Source organism: Serinus canaria, chromosome 13 (assembly GCF_022539315.1).
Source record: "Serinus canaria isolate serCan28SL12 chromosome 13, serCan2020, whole genome shotgun sequence".
NCBI classification, from domain to species: domain Eukaryota; kingdom Metazoa; phylum Chordata; class Aves; order Passeriformes; family Fringillidae; genus Serinus; species Serinus canaria.
The window spans coordinates 10,955,481-10,976,797 of NC_066327.1; the positions used below are offsets into that span (position 1 = coordinate 10,955,481).

The 21,317-nt window shown below is 44.5% G+C and overlaps 2 protein-coding genes across 4 annotated transcripts in view; one reads left to right on the forward strand and one right to left on the reverse strand.

The window, feature by feature from the left end:
* CNOT6 (CCR4-NOT transcription complex subunit 6) overlaps positions 1–5,909 on the forward strand; it is a 30,980-nt gene extending 25,071 nt beyond the window's left edge. For all 3 annotated transcript variants that reach the window (XM_030229139.2, XM_030229140.2, XM_050979676.1), the window contains exons 11-12: positions 964–1,166; positions 1,823–5,909. In XM_030229139.2, coding sequence (XP_030084999.2) covers positions 964–1,166; positions 1,823–2,035 — 416 coding nt within the window. In that variant the 3' untranslated portion in view covers positions 2,036–5,909. The remainder of the gene's footprint in view (positions 1–963; positions 1,167–1,822) is intronic.
* Positions 5,910–16,576: 10,667 nt separating this feature from the next.
* Positions 16,577–21,317, reverse strand: LOC108962262 (uncharacterized). Its single transcript, XM_018915446.3, has 2 exons — positions 21,200–21,317; positions 16,577–19,507 (listed from the first exon to the last, which is right to left on the reverse strand). Exon 2 carries the CDS (start codon positions 19,503–19,505, stop codon positions 18,516–18,518), a length of 990 nt encoding a protein of 329 aa, XP_018770991.2. The 5' UTR covers positions 19,506–19,507; positions 21,200–21,317; the 3' UTR covers positions 16,577–18,515.

Genomic DNA, 21,317 nt, shown 5'->3' on the forward strand with positions numbered 1-21,317 from the left:
GCTGATAATTCAGTTTTCTTAATTTTAAGTTTGAAAAGAGATTTTACCTTTAAATTTGCCACCATACTATCATTTTCTGTCATGATTTAGAACTTCTAAAATTCAATATATCCCCTTCAAAAGGGGACTTTCCAGAGCTCTTTATTAGCATGAGACTTTGTTTCTTGACTTGGAGGCAACTTTATGAAGTTCAAGGAAAGAACACATTCAGTGACTGCCACCTTGCTTGCCCAGGGACCCAGCTGAAGTGCTGTACTCAAGAGCCATCCTTCATCTCCATTCCTGGTCCCCTTCTGGCTTCATCTTGGCAACTCTTAACATCTGTTAGGGTTTTGAGGAGCAGTTATTGCTCAGTAATGGAAATGGGATAATCCAAGGGAGGCCAGTATCACTGGTGGTGATTGCAATGACCAGTTCATGTGTCTCCTTGTGTCTTCAGAACAACTTAACTGCTTCTTTTACCTTCCAGAACTTTAACACAGATGTTCTGAAATTCAGGTACAACCATCGTTTTATGTGACACAAATCTAATCAGTTTGACTTTGCAGCCTCTTTAAAGTTAACTTCTTTTGAAGCGGTGTTTCAGAAATTTGCCTTTATGCAACACTTTAGCTGAAGAACATGAAACAACAGGACCTGAGCATAAAACCAAGAAGAGGCTGCCAATAACTAGCATTGATAGAATTTTACTTCTGATTTTTTTTTTCATCTTCCCCTTCCCAATCTATGTCTTATTAATCTTCTCTTTTTTCCTAATCAAAGTATGTCACTTTGTTCTAGGTGATATTTGCTCTTGATACACATTGCCCTGCGGTACTTTAAAAGAACTGCTGTTGATTGTACTGTGTATTGTTAAAGTTTTGGTTATAGAAAGCCTAAAGTTGCATGCCTGACTTTAAGTACTTGCACACACTTACTTGCTGAATGTTAATACCTTCTTGTTTGTAATGTGTGTCCTCACAGGTGTTGTTGAGTACTTGAGCACTGGTGGAGTGGAAACAAACCACAAAGATTTTAAGGAACTGAGATACAATGAAAGTCTTACTAACTTCAGCTGTAATGGAAAAAATGGGACAACAAATGGAAGAATTACACATGGTTTCAAGTTGAAGAGTGCCTATGAGAATGGTCTAATGCCTTATACAAATTACACATTTGACTTCAAGGTAAGCACTTGCTTATATTTTGGAAAGGTTTTCCATTTTCAAGTGTAACTAATGTGATTTGCTCTGTGAAGATGTTACAGAAGTTAATCTGTGTAGCTAAGTTCACCAAGTTTATACTTAAAACATAACAAACTAGAATGCCCAGCACTTCAGTCTCCTAGAAACCATCTTATTCTTTTTAATAACTTGCAACAGCTTTACAAGAGTTGGGGTGCTCTTAACCTTCCCTGTAAACAGTAGGAGTTTGTGTTTTGATACTCCAAGCTAAATGACAGGGGCACTTAAGCTGTCAAGTGCATGAAAATAATCCATGTAACTTCTAGAAATGTCTGAGCTCTCTGTTGGGAAAACAGAGATTGTTTTTTTCCTCTTAAAAATCAGTGAAATGTGATTTGAAGCTCTCTAGGAGACTGGAAATTGAAACCCACAAAAGCATAGCAGAAGTGATAAAGGGTGGCCTTTTCTTTTGTTTTCCTAATCTATATTGAGCATCCCACTGGATATAGGAAGAAGAAATCTCCTAAATTGTGATGTGCTGTAGAGAAGGAGTGGGATATTTCATTACTTGTAACACTGAGCTCACCTCTTGTTTGGAATAATAACTTGAGACAAGAATAAATACTAACAATAATCTTTTTTCCCCCCTCTTGTTTTAGGGTATTATTGATTACATCTTCTACTCTAAACCTCAGCTAAACATACTTGGCATTCTTGGACCTTTGGATCATCATTGGTTAATAGAGAACAATATAAGTGGTTGTCCACATCCACTCATCCCTTCTGACCACTTCTCACTTTTTGCACAACTGGAGCTTTTGCTGCCTTTCCTGCCTCCTGTAAATGGAATCCATCTCCCTGGCAGGAGGTAGTCAAATACATTTTAGAGGGCAACCTCAATCTAACTTGTACAATTGTAAAATCTGAATATAGAGGAGTGAGGTATGGCCAACAGGGATTTTTTTTTCTTAATAATCTTAATCTTAAATCTAATTATTTGCTAAAGACATAGTAAAAGCCAGGTGCTATCAACAGACACAATTCTGAGCCCAATGTACTTTGTATACTGTTCCACAGCGATTGGTGCATTTGCACCTTTCTTTAATACATTGCAATTAACCTTCCTGTTTCTTTTCTCCAACGTGACATTTTCATGCCTTGAAATAGGGAATTGTTATACAGTGTATTCTCTTTGCACAGTTATCTGTAGCACTACTTTTTTGAGGCCAGTAGGAACATCCACAGAACATTCTCCGTACTTCACTCCCTCCTTTTTCAGACTTGTTTGTAAAATATAGAATTTGAATTTAGCCTTTATTGATTGTATATGAACAACAGAAAACCTGATTTATGAGATTTTGTACTTTAAAAAAAAAAAAAGAAAAATCAGATTTGGAAAATGATTGTATTGTAAACTAAGGCTAAATTTTTATCTGTTTTCATGTGTTATAAAGGCCAGCGTGTAAAAGGGGTTGTCACAGGTTTTCTCTGCTAATGATTTGCACTGTTAGGGTTTCGTTAGCCCTTTTATACTACTTTTTATGTTCAATTGAGAACGTTGCTTTCAAAATCCAAACGTATAAAATATTAATATCTTACAGAGATACCAAAATACATTCTATTTCTGATTAAAAAAAAAGAAAGAGGCATAGAGTTCTCACAGAACAGATAAGCTGAGCAGTGAATATAAGTAGACCTGTATGGATTGAAAGTTATTGCTGATGTATACACAGTCAGACATTTTTTTCATCTCTAACTTTTGAAGTAAAATCTAGGATACTTGTGTACAGCTTCTTCATTTCTGTTTTAAATATTTGTCCTATCTCCACTGTGCCTGCTTAAATTTGTTCTCAACTAGCACTGCCTGTGCATGCAGAGAGATCCTGTGCATCCTCTTTTATTTTTTTAAATAATGTTAACACTTGTGAAAATTTTATGAAGATACTTTTGTATAAGCTGTGGCATCTTTTTTCCTTTGTGAAGCATTGAATATCACACTTTGGAACATGTTCAGGTTATGGGTACACAGTTTCTAGCTTCTAATGCCCATGCACTGCTTCTTTCAGTGTCATTGCACAGTGCCGTTTTTCCCACTAAGAGTTACTATCATGTGGATTCTCTTTTGTTTGTGTGTTCCTCAGTTTCTGAAAGTATAATTCCTTGAAGATAAAAACCTACATTTTCTATTAATGAAGCAGTGTAAAATAAATGCATCTTCAGTACAGGTCCCAAAGACAATTCTTCAGATCATATTTTAAAGTGACCAAGTCTTATTTTAAAGTGTCAAGCAAGACCGAAGTTATAGTGTACCCTCAGTGCCATTTGTGTCATGAAGCCAAGTATATAACAGCTTACAAATTTAACTTGTCTGTTTGTATCCTAAAAGGGAGAATTCATCATCTCCTTAAACTAATACAATTTGAATAATAAATATTAAAAAAAAAATTAATAATGGAGATAGAGCTTGGTCTTAAACAGCTTTTGTTTCAGCTGCGGGCAGGGAAGCAAAAGGACACTGAGCATTAAGAGAAAACTTTCTAAATATTGTGAATTTTTTATATATAAGAGAATTGATTGGTAATAATGATTCAAAATTTTATTGAAAAGTAGTCAGCACACAAGTGTGCTCGAACCGTTCTGTTTTAAGCTCAAAGTAAAAATTGCAGACAGTTCGGATGTGTAAAATGTACATTTTAAAATTTCAATATGAGAAATTTTGATCTTGAATCCTTGTCTGGGACCTGATCTCTTTGGGGTTATCTTGTTTTGGTTTTAGTTGTAAAAACACCAAACATGTCCAGTTTATAATCAGTACATTGAAATGCTGGTAGTATTGCTGTAGTAGATTTAATGCGTAGTGTTATTTTTTTTCTGTTTGTTTTTTGGGGTTTTTTTGTAAAGTGTGAATAAAAGGTGTTTTACTCATGTTTCCTTAATGATGTCTTGGTAATGTACATCATGACAATTTCCAGTAATGATGAGCCAATTTAGCTTGTCAGACTAAGCAAACTATTTTTCTTTTCTGATATCTGGATTGTGTAAGGAGTCCAGAAAGCTTTACAGAAGGGGAAGGGAAGCACTTACTCATTTTGTATTTTTTTAGAGGGGGATAATTTACTTTAATAGATGCTGGAGCTTGAGTGCACTTGTTAGATTCTAAAGGTTTGAGCTTTATCCAGTATGTGTTCTCCTCTATTGCTTAGTCTTAAAAAATATTTGAATTTTTGACAGCATGTGAAAATATGGCCCTTTGTGCTTTTGGAGACACAACTGTTCCTGCTTAGTCACCTTATGGTCTAAGGGTCCATTTGAATAACCATTTCCTCCAGCTTTTATAGTAGTCCATCAGGTCCTGATTGAAAACCCTCTGAATCCATTGAAGACACTCCTTTGACTTCAGTGGGTTTTAACTGGACAGCAGCTGTGACTCGGGGGCTGAAGGAAGGAAGGAGAAATGTTTTGAAAATAGGGAAAGACCAGATGGCACCAAAACAGAGCTGAGATAAACTTTGTCAAACAATCTCTCAAAGAAAATACATTCTTGTGTCAAACAAATCTAACTCAAAAGTCTCAATTTCCAGCTATAACATAGAATAAGGCAATAAACCGTGTCTTCACAAAATCAAAATGTTTGCTTCATAGTTTTTAACATGAAATGGTTATTTGCAATATTTTTATTCGAGGTGGTTTTGGGTGTTGCCATAATGTACCTTCAGTGTTCTTGTTGTAAAAGCACATACAGCAAAAGTCACAGAGCATCCTTGGGGTTGAAAGGATTTATTTAGGTAAGACCAGGCTTTTTTCCACTTAAAATACACTCTGCCATATCTTGTCTACTTTTATTTACATTTACCGAGAGTTCTGGGTGTCAAAGTGTAAATTGAACTACACCCTTAACTGAAACAATTGTTTAGAGTACAAGACTAATATCACAAGTTACTGCTTTTAACATAACAGAAGTAGGGGGGAAAGAGCATATGAATTGGTGTGTGTTGTAATTATTTTGTCCTTTTAGCAGCTTTAAATTAAAGGTAAATTTGGCTAGCATTGGACTGAACTGATTTTAAGAACATTGTATGCATCTTTGATGTAACTTCAGCAAATCTCTCAAGGTTGTTTTTCTTTTTTTTTATAACAGGCTTAGAAAATAGCTTATGCTTTGCTTTTTCAACCATGCAAAATCTGCATGAAAGACAAAATAATTGCAACACCATTGTGGGGGAGGGGGAAAAAGAAAACTAATTACACTGTAAAACTTTGAAAAGTTCAGTTAACCGCTTCAGTAGCAAAGCCTTTCTCATCCAGCCGGACACAGTATTTTTTAGTATGTTAACTGCTATTCTTTTCTTTTGGTTGCATAAATTTGTAACACTTAAGTGTCTTGGTATGTTTAAGTAGTGTCTAAAATAGAATATCTTAGTCTTTATTCACAGTACTTCTGTATAATGTGTAATGCACTGGACTAACTCTTGTTTACCATTCATGTAACAAAAACCAGCACATTATCTGCACTAAGCTCAAAGAATGTTGCATTTGTCTATAGGCAGCTCTTCAATAAGAAAAATGGGAAACTGAATATGGTCTGATGGTAAACAAGGGCTTTTACTGTTCTCTTCAGTGGAACTTTCTTCTTGGTCAAATTTTAACTAGTTAGTATTATATTTATATACAGGGTCTTCTTTTTCTTTACCAATGTATTTTCCTACTCATAGCTGACCAATAAATCCAGTATCTGTTTCAAACCTTCTTGAAGTCTAATTCATATTTTAACTTGATTTCTAAAGGTCTTCCTCAAGAGTTACAGCCAAAGTGAGTGAAGTGTGTGAAGGGTATAATGGAAGCATAAGGAACTTGTTAATCCCAGAAGGACCTTGCTGTGCTCCCTGTTCTGCACACCAGAAATCTGCTCTGGTCAGTTGGGTTTGGATTGCAAAGTGAAGGCATGGTCAGAAGTGCCTCCAGAGCTTGTGGAGAACCCTGTCCAAACCTACTCAGAGCTCAACTCCTTGTGTTCCTGTGTGGCCATCCTCTGACCTTCCAGGTCAGTGTGTAAGCTCAGCTGTGCAGTGGAGGTTTTGTCTCAGTGCTGTAGACCCGCTCCTTCCTTCCTCTTACTGCTCCAGAAGCACAAAGTAGACTTGGGGCCTGACAGCAGGAAGGGATTCAAGTACTCAGTTTACTATGGGAGGGAAACAAAGTGAAGATTTTTTTTTTCAACTTCTTTTTCAGGAATGAGATGCAGCAAACTCTTGTCCTTGGTGTATTTTCATACCCCATTCTTTCTCTGTGGGTGATGCTGTCTCAGTGTCTGTCATGGGGCAGTCTCAGCACATTGGGTGTGATGTTCCCATCACTAGCAGCAGGACACATCAGACACCTGAGCACACTTGTGTGTGTGGAGCACTGAAGCACCCAATACCTCTCCTGGCACCACTGCCCTCCTCAGAGCCCATGTTCTGTGTGTTGGTGCTGCTTTGCTATGAAATAAATGGTCTTAGTTCAGTGTTCCCATAAATACCACAGGCCCCACAATGTTCAGCTTGTTTGTAGGTTTAAAATGTGCTCTCTTGAAGCAGCTGCAAGTCCCCAGCAGTGTGATAGGTCCCTTGCAGGCCTAGCTATGATTTCTCTCTGGTTTTGTGTCTTGGGTGAGTTGTTAATTCCCAACACATTTGCAGGATTGCCACTAGATGGTGTGGGAAACACAGACTTCAGCTGCACACAGCCTGAACCTACTTCAGTGCCTGCACAAAGTGTGCCTTGTAGAATTATTCTAAAGAATGTTCATTGGAATTCAGGCCCAGGCATGAATCTTTTCCAGTGGCAGCAGCTGGTTTGGTAACTTCCATGCCAATTAATACTGGTTTTATAAATGCAGCTGTCATAATGGGAATGAAAGGGACCTACTTGGTCCTCAGTGACATTTTTGAGTAGGGCCTTCCCTTGTTGCATGAATCTACTTCAGGTTATGTTTTCAGATGAGCACAGTTGTTACATGGTTCCAGATTGGAGTTTACAAGCTCCTAAATAGAATCTTCAAACCTGACATGTAAGTGTGGGGAGAGCTGCCAAAACTAACAGAGAGGCCAGTGTCCTTGTCAGAGAATGTGGGGAGAAAACAGCACCTCTCCCTCAAAGGCATAGGGCTGAGCTGAGCCTGTGTCCTGTTGTCCTCAGCCAGGTCAAAGAAATCTAGTCTTTTTTAGCTTGCAGTAAAATAACTGGAGCTATTTTAATGGAATTGACTACACAACCTCTCTGCTCAGACTCTGGTTATTGGTCCTTCATAGCCCATATCCACTGGCTGTTCAGTGATAGAAAAAAGTTGGATTTGAGCCTTCTAGGGTGAGAATCTCCCAAATCAAAGCAGTTAACAGTGTGGCTTGTCTTTTCTACTGGCACTGGTGAGGGAGAGGAACTTTAAATCCTGTGGAATTGAGCCCAAAGAGAAGAAGGTAAGTGGAAAGGACAAGGCTCAGCCAGGTACATGAAGTGACCTCTAGGGAGAAGTCATACTTCACTAAAGGTGGGTGCTCTGGTTCTTTTCTTGCTTTCCATTCTCCTTTCCTAACCCAAAGGCTGTAATGGTTTACTCTCTATATATTCCCTTACTCTATAGAAAGCAGTAAATCTAATTAAGCTATTTATAGGGATCTGGTACACTTGAATATTTTTTTATTCCAAAAAAGCCTAGTGTTCTCACAGTTTGTCATTTTTTTAAAGATAAGAAGGTACATTTTGGACAAATCTTCCTAGTGCACCAGTGGACAGCACTGATTTATTTAAAAATGCTAGGTATTTATTGTAAAAAACACACACTACAGAAAATAAAAACATACATACCCTCCTTTTGGGTTTTAGTGACCACAGAGATTTAAGTAACACAGAGGTCACTTGATGAGGCTACACTTTTTTTTTTTTTTTTTTTTTTAATACAGTTTAAGTTTTCTCTGCAGTTTTCTGGTCTCTGGGAACATTCCAGGCCCCAGTGGTTTGTGAGAGTTCTTCATGGCCAGCATGGTGTTGGTGGGGTGCTGGGAGCCAAGTCCTTGACACGCTTGTGCACTCACCTCTGTCATGGGGTGTGTGTGCTGCCAGCCATGGAACAGCTGCTGCAGGCTCAGGAGGATGAATTACAGGTTACTGTGCAAGGAAACCAATGGAAATAGTGAATATTTGCCTACCTCTGAAAACTGAGCTTCAGGGGAAAATCCATCCCACTCCACAGCTCTCTGGAAGGAGTCTGTAGTCAGGTGGGGGTTGGTCTCTTCTCCCAAGCAACCTGCAACAGGACAAGAGGAAATTTTCTGTCAGGAAAAGTTTAGATTGGATATTGGATTTCTCTAGAAATTTCTTCATGAAAAGGTTGTTAAGCATTGGAGCAGGCTTCCCAGAGAAGTGATGGAGAGGCCACCCCTGGAGGGATTTAAAGGATGTTTAGCTGTGGCACCTGGGGACAAGGTGGGCTTGGCAGTGCTGGCCTAGTGGCTGGCCATGTTTCCAGTGAGTAATAACAGCAACACCCTGTAAAACTCTACATGCACTGCCCAGGGAGACAAGATCAAATCAAACATGCCTTTTTTCCTCCAACTGCTCTTTGAATTTCAGCTTCTGACTTCACAGGTTGATGTTTTTTCATGTCTTTTGCAGTTTTAAGTTGGTGTGTGAGGGAGCTGAAGGTTTTCAGTGCCTTAGCTGTTCTCTGAGAGGCTGTACCCTGTGTAAGTGAGGGCTATGCCTGCTAATGCTTGCAGGTAGTAACCTAGGAGTATTTCTGGTGTAAATTGAGGTGATAGACCACAGGAAGGATTGGGATTAGCCTGTGTAACATTTTCTCCCTTAAGTGGAATTATTTATCCACAGACCATTGAGGGAGGAGATGCACAAAAGTAGAAATTTGGGTCTTGGCCCAAAACTGCCAACAGGAAATTTTCCATTGGCTCCACCGGGCTTTCACTGGGAAAACACAGTCAGGAGCACAGCAAATCAAGTTCCCACGTGTGCATGTGGAAGAGCCTGTCTTCCCTGAGACCTGTCCTAACTCCCCAGAGCCCTGCAGGCACCAGGGCACTGTCTGACCTGTGGCACCCAACACAGGATTCACATCCCACTGAACTGAGTTTGCATTTTTGCTGGGTCCAGTGCCAAGTCTCTGGCATGGCTGTATAATTTAATTAGGCTTTCAATTTGATAGTGGGAAAACTGCAGTTTCAACTTGTTCCATCAGCCTCAGGAGTCAGCCAGCCTTTCCCTTACATTTGTCCATGTACTCTTGTCCTGTAGGAACTGCTGAAATTAATAAAGAGAAAGAACCACCTGGCACTGCAGCACAAGTTCCTCTTTTACCTCTGTGATTCTTTGCTTGCTCTGAAAAATCTGTTCCTATATAATTATTTTTTTCTTTTATGTTTGGGTAATCCTATGAATCCTTTTTCCCTAAGTAGGAATGATTCCCATTCTACAGAAAGCAGAAATAATTCCAAAAGCCAGCAACTGACTGAAGCTCCTGGGTGTCTGGGTGGTGGAGCAGGTGACACCTGCAGTCCCCAGCTTGGACTCTGGGGTTGGTTCTACTCCCTCTTGTCCTGCAGGTGAGAATCTCATCCCATGAACTGAGTGAGGGACTTCAAGGGTAAAACTGCTCTGCACTGAGCAGAAAGATTAATTTCTGTGCAGATCAAATGGTCTGAGGAGGGCACAGAGCCATGGCCTTGTCCTGCTGGAGCTTCTGTCCACAGCAGGACAAGCAATGTGCCTTCAGTCTGCCAGGAGGGTTGGTTCCCTCCTGTCCCCAGGACAAGGAATGCCAGTGGTGCAGTGCTTTGTTTTCATTGTGGTTTCAAAAGTACTGCACTGCTGGCCTGGAACACTCTGTACAAGGTTCTGAGAGCAAGGACTTCTTAAATACATCTGCAAATGTTCTGATCCATAAAGATACCTGAGTCTGTCTTGTCTGTGGAGGTACAATGGAGCTGAGAGACCTTGGGAGCTCGTTTGGGTCAGGATGTGCAACAACCACTTCTCTTAAAAAAATACAATTATGTGTGACAAACCACTGTGCAAATGTGGTGCTTGATACTGTTGATGAGAAAGGAAAGAATTCTAGTAAAGGCTAATTACAATGTTCGGTTTGATAGGTGGGGCCTCACAGCCCCCACAGGTCTGAGTCTGACAAAGTGGGACAGGCCATATTAGCCATTGCTATTTCTGCAAGAACAGGGAAAAGGGAAATGATAAAAATATTTTGAATTTCTTTGTGAAATTAAATTGCTAGAATTAGTATTAGATACGACAAAATGTGGTGAGGCGGTTTGGGGAGGGTTTGTTTCTTTGCCAGTTTTGGGCAGCAAATACAAAAATGAGAGGCTTCAAACAGACAGAGGGCAGGGTTATATTGGGTATTGGGAAGTTCTTCCCTGTGAGGCCCTGGCAAAGATTCCCAGAGAAGCTGTGGCTGCTCCATCCCTGGAAATATTCAAGGTCAGGCTGGATGGGGCTTGGAGAAACCTTCTCTAGTGGAAGATGGCCCCACCATGGCAGGGGGCTGGAATGAGATGATCTTTAAGGTCCAAACCATTCTATGATACTATGAAAATTTGGAATACAGTGGGCATCACAAATTTTGCCAAGCCTAATGGGGTGATGTTTGAATGCTTTTCTTTCTAGCTTGTATCCTTTGCAATGGACTGTAGGAAGGAGGCTTCATCTTTGGGCACAGAATCCAAAGATTTCTGCTGCCTGGCTGAGATCACCAGGTAATTTTCTGTTGCCAGCATTAGCCTCAGAGAGACTTTTCTCTCAGAATGCTGTTGTTGCAGACAGTGCAGTTTAATGAAGTGAACTGATGTGCTCAGAGCAGCTGCACTGCCCTTGCTGTCACATGCAGTGCCTTGTGCCTGCTGGCCAATTGTGCCAGGAGCACTTCTACATGTCAGAAAAATGTGCAGGGATTATGGAGGTTTGTCAGCATCTTTCCACTGAAAAATAAAGCCTAGGAAAAGGTTATGCTGGGCACCCCAGCCTCCACCTTCCACCTCCATGGCAAGTCCCACCTTGGAGCACTGGTGCAATATCTGCCAACCTGGAGAGTGATCTCAAATCCAAAATCTTGAGGATTTTGCTCCTCTTTTCCTTGTTGCAAGACCTAACCTGTTTGGCTCTCTTTGGTGGTGGAAACCATCACTCTCATTATCCCCTTGACACTTCCCTATAATCCAACTGTTGCCTTCTGGATCCAGCTATTTACCCCACATGTTTTCCTGGTTAACACTATTGTACAGTTATATAATTAATTTGGTTAATTATGCTGAGAAGAGTTTCAGGGTGAAGACACAAGCAGCTCATCTGCAGCCAGTTTATTGTGTGGTTCATTCCCTTCTTGAGAAATTGTTGATCTGAAGCTTAGAGGCAGCAAAAAAAGGAAACTTTCATTTTCTGCCTTTAAAATGACAAGGGGAGGGTTTTGCTGAGCGCTGTAGCAAGGATCAGTTGTCACTTTGGTCTCGAGAAGTTCCTAGAGCAGGCAGTGCTTTGTTATTCCAGGGAAGAGAAGACACTTTGCAATAGATCCTGCTATTTGCTTGCTGCTATAAAAAGACTGGGAAAGGGAGGTGGGGAGGAATCTGTTCTAAACCCAGCTGGTACCAGCTCAGCCCTTCAGGGAAGCACAACACTTAATTTCTCTTGTATTTCTTTGACCCAGTTAGCATTGCACAAATGTTCCTGATCACAGGACTGTCTAATCCTCTCTTGAATCCTGCTGAATTTTATCTTGTTGGCATCCTGCAGCAATTAATTCCAGGAGCTGACCCTGCACAGCAAGGAGGGTGTTGTTTTCTGTCTGTGTGCCCTTCTTCCAGCAAACCAGGCTTGAGCAGAGGCAGCACAGAGGGTCAACACAGAATCTGACATCTGAGGCAGGGATGTCACCATCCCTTGAGGGCTGGGGGTGCCCCACACCCCAGCACACCTGAAGGGAAGCTGAACATGGACTGAGCAGCTCAAATGTCACCAGAGCCTGGCTGTGATTTGTGTCAGCTTGCAGTGCCTGAGGAAACAGGTGCAGTGATGTTTTTGGGGAGAGCTGGGACTGAGCCAGGCTGGGACCAGCAGCAGGGTCCCAGCTGCAGCTGCTCTGGCCCATCCCCATCAGCTCTTCTGGGCAGGAGCAGGAACTCACCTGCAATATTTGTACCACCAAACTCTTCTTATAGACAGTGCCAGTCACCACAGTGCCAGCCACCACCACGGGCACAGTCACCCCCAGGGCCACTCAGACCCCATCTGTCCTGAACTGGGGTCTGGAGTAGCACCTGGATGTTTCTGGGTCCAAGACTGGGCATGATCAGGCCTGTGCTTGGATTTGCTTCCCCTAAAAAACACTTTTATTTTTTACTGTTTTGCACAGCTGGCTCTGTGGGCAAGGACCACGTGCAGGTTCCTTTGCTCTTTGTGCAAATCAAGCTCAATCTGAAGCTCCCAGCTCTCCCCACTAATGAGGCTGGAATGGTTTGTAGGCTCAGCAAGTCAGGGGTGGCCACTCTGCATTTCCACAGCCCCCAGCTCCACAGGGCCTGGTGGGAGGCTGGCACTGCTCAGCAGCCTTGAAGGGCATCTGGGAGCCAACACCACCCTTTATTCTGTGCAGTTTTTGGTGCTTCTGTAGCATGACCTGAGGGGGAGTGTGAAGAACATCTGAAGCAAATTTGGTATTTCTTGTGGAATTGCTTTGGAGCCTGGACACTTGAGATGTGGCATCTCCCTGCTCTGAGGCTGAGCTAGTGGAGCTCAGCCAGTGCTCATTGAGTGAGTTGGAACAGTATAAAAACACAAAATAATTAAGGTTGGAAAAGCCCTCTAAGATCACTGACTTCAGCACAGCACTGCCAAACCCACTGCTAAGCCATGTTCCTGAGTGCCACACCTACATGGTTTTAACTCTTCCAGGGACAGTGATTCCTCCATTTCCCTTGGCAGCCTGTTCCAGGGCTTGACAACCCATCCAGAAATCTTTCCCAATACCTAATCCCAACCTCTCCTGCCCCAGCTTGAGGCCATTTCCTCTGGTGCTGCCCCTTGTTACCTGGGAGGAGAGACCAGCACCCCCCTGGCCACAGCCTCCTCTCAGAGGCTTTAGAGAGCAGCCCAGCACCTCTGGGATAAACCCTGTTCTCTCCCACATTTCCTGTTCCATCCAGGAAAAAACAACAAAACATTCAGCCGAGCACAGCTGACTGGCTAGTGTGACATGGTGCTGGCAGATGAGAGGTGGCAGTGTCCCTGCAGGCTCCCTCTGCTCCCACCGTGCCTGACCACCGGCTCTGCAGGGCAGGGATTTGCTGATCCCGAGGGACAGAGCCCCTGCAGCTGTGAGGCACAGGCAGATAAAGCCCTGTGGCTCACACACAGTTTTTGCTAAGCTCACAGCAGGCTGATGGGTTTTCAGCTAGGTTAATTTAAAAGCAAACACAAGAAAGATACAATGATAATACACACAATTAAATAAAGTAATAATTTGATTTTTCTCATCAGCTGCTATTAGAAATCTGTGCTTTGAATGCAGCACCCCACGATCCCCATGACAAGCCCTTTCCAAAGCCCTTAAAGGCTCCCTTTGATTTAAATGGCATTTGGTCAAACTTTATGTAGCAACAAGCTGGTATTCTAAAAATGCCCATTCTTTCTACAGCTCTTTGCAAGAGCCCTAGGAAGCATTGCCTCCAGGACCAAGGACCATTAATTCCAGGAAGGCTGCAATTACCAGGAACAATATCTCTCTATTTACACAACATGTATTTTGCATCAGCTCTAGCTCATGTCAAGCAAATTAAATTATCCTTGAGAATCCCTGAGCATGGGGAGAGGCCACAAGCCCATGATGTGGCACTTCAGGGGTCATCCCTGCTATCAACTGTGGCCCATATAAGTGATGCCAGCCACAAAAACACACGTGGGCCCTGGTGAGCAAGGCAGAGAGCTGTGCCTGAACGTGTCTCTTCAAACACGAGCAGGGAAGATTTCAGCCATCACTTCAGAGCTCTCTTCTGCCCATGGTTACAGGAGCAAATGGAAAATACAAAACACTTCACCATTAATCACGGTGCTGATGGCTCAGTCAAGGTTTCATTCAAAGCTAAAGGATTCCTGCTTAGTCACTAAATGCAGTTTAACTTCATTCTGCACCGTGATAAATGAAGTAGTCTCCACTTAGGAAGGCTCAAAGTTAATTAAAATATGCCCTAATGAGCAATTAGGCCCAAATGCAGGCACTTCAGGGCAGGGGGAAAGCCTGGAGCACCACCCACAGAGCCCCTGCTCTCAGCTGGGGCATCCTTGGGTTTTGCCTGGGGCTCAGGTCTCATCTCCTTTAAAGGTGGGAGCTTTAAGTTTTCCTTGGAGCTTTAAGAGTTGATTTTTTTTCTGAAATCAAAAATAGCTGCTTTAATCCTAACTTCAGAGTTAAAGACCTTTTTAGAAACTGATTTTGCTAACTTTGCTCATAGCCCTCCAGCACCTCCCTGTTTGTGTGCAGCCCTTCGATCTGCTCCTGCTTGTCTCTTGCATTACCATCCCTGTCTGTACTCACGCTGCACTGCTCACATGTTAGCTGCTTCATCACCATCTCTCCTGCTGGGTGGGCACAGCCAGGCCCTCCTGGGTGGGTGAGGCTCTCTGTGCTGCAGGAGTTTCTGAGCAGCTCCTGCACTGCACAGGTCTGATCACTGAGCTGTTGCCTCCTCACCTTGGGTTTCAGCTGATGGGTATCTTTGTTATTTAAAGACAAGAATCTGAGGAAAGAGTGGGACAGTTTTCTTTCTGCCTCATCATCTCTGGTTTGTAAATTCTGGTCACGGTTTTCTGTGTCCAAAAGCATTTACAGTTTGCAGCAGGAAGAGGCTGCATGATCATGCAAGCAAAATTGCTATGAATGCTCACAGTTTGCTTGTGAACTAGATGTGAAGTCTGAGACTGAAAGCTGCTGGTGGGATTTGGATACCAATTCCCCATTCAAATTAATCCAAATCCCTTTGGCAGTTCTGATGATCTCAATAAATGAGATTTTTCTGCCAGTGACTTCAAATGCAGAGCCTGCCATGAGATTGGCCATGGAAGCAAGCACAGCTTTTATCTCTCTCTGTGACCTAAATTCCTAGATAAGGTTTTCTTTCTTGTCTGGAAGCACTTCTGAACAGGCAGCAACTTCTGCAGGCTTATCCTGACCAGTGATTCCTCAGGGGCTGTTCTGCAGAGAGAGAAGGAGGGAGAGCATTTTCTGATGGCCCAGGTGTGCATCCATGGGGTGAACAGGGAGAAAAGTGCTGGATAACTACAGGCCATGTTATCCCACCCAACAGCATCCATTTTGTTTTCCTTTGGTAGGACTGCAGGCTCCCTCAGCAGCTGGGGGACAGAGGCTGTGACAGGGGAGTGACAAGGCTGCCCCAATCCCCATCCCCTCCCTGAACCAGCCCCAAGTACATCTGCAGCAGGTGGGTGATGTTGTACAGCTGCAGAACTGCCTTATCCAGGGACCTGGTGCCTATTTAATTGTGCAGTGATTTCACAAGGACCAACACGGTCATTTCCAACAGAGCTGGTGGTGAAGAAGGTGAGGACTGTGCTTCTCAAAACAGGATTTAAGTGAACTTGAATAGAAACAACCTCCTATCTGCTGCCTCTGTCTTGTGTTAAACCAGCTTTTCTTTTCTTACCTGTCACAGCTTCTACTGCACAGCTGGAATTCCTCAACCTGGGGCTCCTGGCCCTGCCACTCCTGCTGGGAGCTGCCCTGCTCACTCACTGGCACCACCAGCCCCACATCTCCTTCCTCACTTCCCTGCCTTGCCAGTTCTGTGACTCTTATTTGCCCGTGTCTCTTTGCCCCCATCTTTGCTGCATCCCAGCAGCTTTGGCTCTTCTTGGAAAACCCAGTTCCTTGAGTAGAACCTCAATTTTCACTAAAGTAAAAGTATTCTCCAGAAAGAGCCAGTTCACTCCAAAGCTTCATTGCTCCAAACCTGGCTGCACCTGGAACTAACAAGTTGTTTTTAAATGGCCCCAGCTCTGAGCCCACCCCTGCCATCACCCCAGCCCCCACAACCTGCTCCCAGTCCTACATCAGGGAGCTGGAGGCCTTTCCCAGCCTCCTGGGCTGCAGCTCTCCTCTGCTGCTGTGCCTTTTTGCTCTGGAGAGAAAAGGTGATGGGTTTCAGGGGTGTAGAGACTTGCAGGATTGTGGCAGCTGAGGAGGAATCCCAGCCCTGGGCAGCAGCTGCTGGAGGGGTGAGGTGTGAAGGCCTTTGGTGACCTGGAAGAGTGAGAAGGTGCTTGCTTGGCAAGTCACAGCCCATGTGCTGTGGATCAGCCCAGGACTAAAAATAATGCCCTGTGGAATGCAGAACGGAAACAACAACTGGATGGAAGGATTTTATTTGTTTCCTCTGTCAAAAGCAGTGATACATGCAGTTGGCACAAGACTTGTTAGGCATTAGAATCATAAATATTCACATGGAGAGAAATTTAAATGACAGCAGAGCAGTGAGGACAAGCATTGCTTAAACCCCAGCATTTACCTGAGAGGGAGGGGCAGGTGTGGAGGAGGCAGAGCAGGCTGGGACCTCCTGGGTTCAGCTTTCTCCATCAGCTTTAATGAGTGCTGGAGCCATCTTCACTTCCATTCTTGCTGTGTGGTTGGTTCAAAACCAGAGCTGAGAAGCAGCTCAGCTCCATAGCACTAATGAGTTTCAACAGGAGAAAAAAATATTTGAGGTAAGAGATGCGAGGCTGAGAAGCTCAAACACTCTCACCTTTTGATCCTTGAGCATATTTACACTCATGTTGGTACTGAGTAGAAATTGCTTTTTCATTTAATCTGCTTGAGGGTGGTTTGGAAATCACTTGTGAGCATTTTGATAATTGCAGCTTTCCAATGCTGTTTTTCATCTTAGCTGCTGTTGAGCAAACAGCCTGGTCCCTCTGCTCTCCACTGTGCCAAAATATTTATTCCTAGTAGTAGTAATAATTAGGCTGGTATTGCTTTGCAGTTTTCTCAGCTACATCTCCTGCCTGGCTACAGAGAGTGTGACACCAGACACAGGTGGGTGAGGTTGCTCTGACTGCAGGAGAAAGTGCCAATGGAATCTTCTCTGATGGAGAAGTCTCTGTGTGGCAGAAGGGGTGGCCTGGGCATGTGCCCACTGCCCCATGCCAGGACCTCCCAGCCCTGTGGGAATGCTTCTCGTCCTACAGAGATCCCATGCAGCAATACCATCAGCCTGAATTGTTTGTGTGTGCTGTGTGCTGGATGGTTGGGACATGCACATTTGTTTTTCCATGTTTGAGTCTTGCAGCAGGAAGCAAAGCTCAGTCAACATCATCAGCACGGTCAGGTAGGTGAGAATACAGGAGCACAGGTATGAAGAGAAACACAAGTTGCTATTTTACATCCAGGTTCTAGCAGCAGCAGCCCAGCATCCCTAGGCTGCCCCTCAGCCAAGGCTGCTCTTCTGAGCCTGCAGAGCTCTGTGTGGGCTCCTGGGCCCCACACCTGAGCAGCAGATCCCGTGGTGCTCGTGGTGTGCAGCCTGGCTGTGGCAGTGCAGAGTCCCCCGTGATGCCTGTTCAGAGCTGGCTCCACAGCAGCCACAGCACCAGCACAGCAATGCCCACCAGGGCTCCCAGCTCTCCTGCCAGGGCCAAGTCCAGCAGTAAAGGGAACACAGTTGGGACAGGGTAAGCACCAGGAAAATCCCCACCCAAGGAGTTGTAATATTTTCCACCTTACCCTCCAGCAAATCCTCTTAAAAGACTTGTTATGATTTTTAAGAAATAATTTTTTATGCTACTGCTCTACTGGGTGACCTCTCCAGTGGGATCCTGGTGCTGAGGCAGGGATCTGTGATGGGTCTCCCAGTAAATGTGTGTGTGCAACTCCTACTGTCCAAGCCTTGGGCAAAGGGCTCCTCTCTGAATAACTGTACTCAACATCTGCCTGCTTTGGGAAGCACTGGTACTTCAATGTTCCCACTTCTTCTCCAGCACAGATGGGATTTGTGTTCTCTCCAGCTCTCTCCAACTCTTCTTCATGCTCAGGGCAGTTCTAGGCAGTAGGTGGGAGGAGATGCTTTATGAACTGTTGCCTTTCCAAAATGAGAGCTGATTGCTGTTTCCTTAGCAGATGAGACTCTGAATTGTCCCTTTGCCCACGGATGAGGGATATGATGGATCACAAGAGTCTGCCTGACTCGCATGCATGTTCAAGCCATGTTTTCTGTGTGAGGACTCCAGGGAGAGCTGCTAGAGCACAGGGTTGGTTACATCTTGTGAATAAAATTATTCTAAGCAGCTACTTCTTCACACTTCAGCAATGGCTGGGAGCAAACAAGCTTTTAACTTTGCCTCTTTCCAGATGCATCTGTGCTCTGAAATCCAGTTATGGATGGTGGCTTTTTTAGGTACCTGGAAAGACTCGAAGTATCTCTGCTTAGTGGGAACATCACCCATGACATTTTTGTCACAGTGAGAAGTTTTTCTTCCTTCTTTTTCATCTGTGCCCACTGTATTGAACAAATTCTGCCTTCCTACAGAGCAGGGCAGGGCTAGGTTTCCTGCCACCTTCCCTCTGGCTGAGGGTGCCAATTGCTCTTTGGTGTTAATGAACACAGGGCCATTCTCTTTCTGACTGTGGTTATTCCCTAGAACTGTTCCCTCATCCCTTCTGAGATACCTCAGCTCTGAGCATATTGCTTCTTTCTGAACTGGCCTTGGGGAGGGAAGCCTTGGAAAACTGAACACTCGTGGAAAACTGGTTATCCCTGTGTTTTTTTCTTCCAGGTTTGTGTGATGAAGGTCACCATTTGGGGCAGAAGAGTTGCACTGTGAGTAACCAGTGCTGGCACTTTCACCATAGGAAGAAGCCTTGGAGGAGCAAAGATTTTCTGCATTGGTGTAAATTTGTTCCAGGGGGTCCTCTCTGGACCAAAAGTCGGTTTCTGCAGGTGGGACTTTTCCCAGTGGCACCACACTAGAGATGAAATTGGTCAATTTACATTTTGACCTTTCCTGCTGTGTCCCCACAAGCAGTGGAGAACCTGACACATCCTCCAGGGTCTTCAGGGTCTTCCTGTCCTTACCCTTACGTCTGCTTTCCAGAAGGGCTGGGAAGGTGGGCCTGGCGAGGTGGCAGATGGATTGGATGTAGTCATCACTGGAGTGTGAGTCTGGGCTGGCTGCAGCACTCCCAGCACACTTGGGGCTGCTGCTTGGCTCCTCCATCGCTTCCTCGTGGGTTTCCCGTATGGTCGGGAGAGGCTTTGAAAGGCTCAGTCTGATCCTGGGTGCCATGGCTGCAGAGAACAGAGCAGAGCTGATCAGCATCTGAAAACCTGCTGTGCTAAAGAAATCCTGGCCTTGATTCTGCCTGAGCCACCTGATGTCTTCTTGAGGTAAACACGGCTGTTAGCAAAAACCACACTTTAAAAGTTTGCTGGCTCATTTATATCCATGGCTTCATAAAGAGCTTCATAAATGTGCCAAAGAAACCAGGTCATTAAATGTGGCAGTAAATAGAGGGTTCATTAAGGAGATCAGCAATGGTGCTCCCTCCCTCCTTAAGCAATGCAAGGGAGCACAGCTGCAGAGGAATGGGGCAGGGGCATGAGCTTGTCTCACTGCCCTTTGTGGAGCAGCAGGGCACAAACTACAGTCCTTATTTAATGCTCCATGTCTGCTCACTGTGACAGGGCTCTGACTGCACCCTCAGTCCAAGCAGGCAGGAGCTGAACCCAACAGGAGAGGAGCTGCCCTGCCCCTGTGGGGAGCACCACCTACATAAAGCAGCATGACAGTGGTCTCTTCTAGAAGCTGAGAATGTCTAGGGTCACTCTTGTCTGTAGTTCATAAATGTAGCTATGGAGAGGTAGGTCCTCCCCTGAGTGCTTCCACAGAGTCAAGGGGCTTTAATTCATGTCATTTATATTCAAATAGTCATCCTCAACTCATTTTAGGATGGATTTCCATTAAAATGCTCTTACTACTCAGTTAAATATATTGAATTACAAATTTTTCAGTATATTTTGTGCTGCAGTGTTTTCTAACTGTACTGATTTTTTATTATTTTTTCCAAACATTCCCCTCTGTGCTTTGCTTATCTCCCCTTCTGGCAGAAATGACCACATAGCCTGGATTTATTTTTTTTTTTACTGCTTCCCCCAATGAAATTTGTATGTGACTAATCTGCAGACACAATATAGCTTTGTTGTGTGATTAAAGGCAAAAGTGCTTTGCTGGCTATTTTAATGCCTTGCTTGTCATTGCTGTAAATAAATCTGGCTTTGTTGAACCTCCCTGCAAAGCTGCAGATCCCACACACGGAGCACAAATGAGCAGCTCGTGCCGAGCCCAGGGTAGAGCTCTCCGGGTGCCCATCCCTCCCCAGGCTGCTGCTGGCCCTCCCTGGTTTTCCTCATGTGCTGCTGGAAAAGCCAGCCAAGCTGGGATTTGCTGTCTTGAGAGCAGGAGATGTTAGTTTTAAACCTTAGGGCCCTTTTATTATGCTTTTTCCTGCCTGTTCTGTTTCTCTCATGTCTCCAATCCTTGAAGAAAAGGCTTTTTCCTTCCTTCCCTCCCAGCCCCGGCCTGAGCTCACAGTGTCGGAGCCTGGGCCCGGCACTGAGCGCGGAGGATGCTCCTGGTGCTGGGCGCAGGCATGTCGTGTTGAACAACCCCGACAGCGCTAATAAGCAACCGAGTCCTGCCAACACGCCCTTCCTCCGGAAGGAAATTTGAATTACCTATTTGCAGGTAAAAAGCTCTTCCGATGATGGGATGGATCAGGTCCCGCCCGGCTGCGATCCCCTTGGCCCTGGGCGCCGCGCTGGCGTGGCCGAGGTCACCTCCCCGTCACCTGCGGCCCCCGCGGAGCTGGACCCGCTGCCTGCAGCTTCCCTTCCACCATGCCGTGAGCATCCCTGGCTGCCAGCACCCGGGTATCCCTAGCGACCCAGGCACAGAGCCCGTGGCCAGACCCCTCCCCTTACCTGCGGGCACGGGCGGCTCTGGTGTCCCCGGGCTGCGCGGCTCTGCCCCGCTCCCTGCTCCCCGCTTCAGCACGGGAGATGTGCTGTCTAACAGGAACCCATGCGCCAGCTCCCTGCC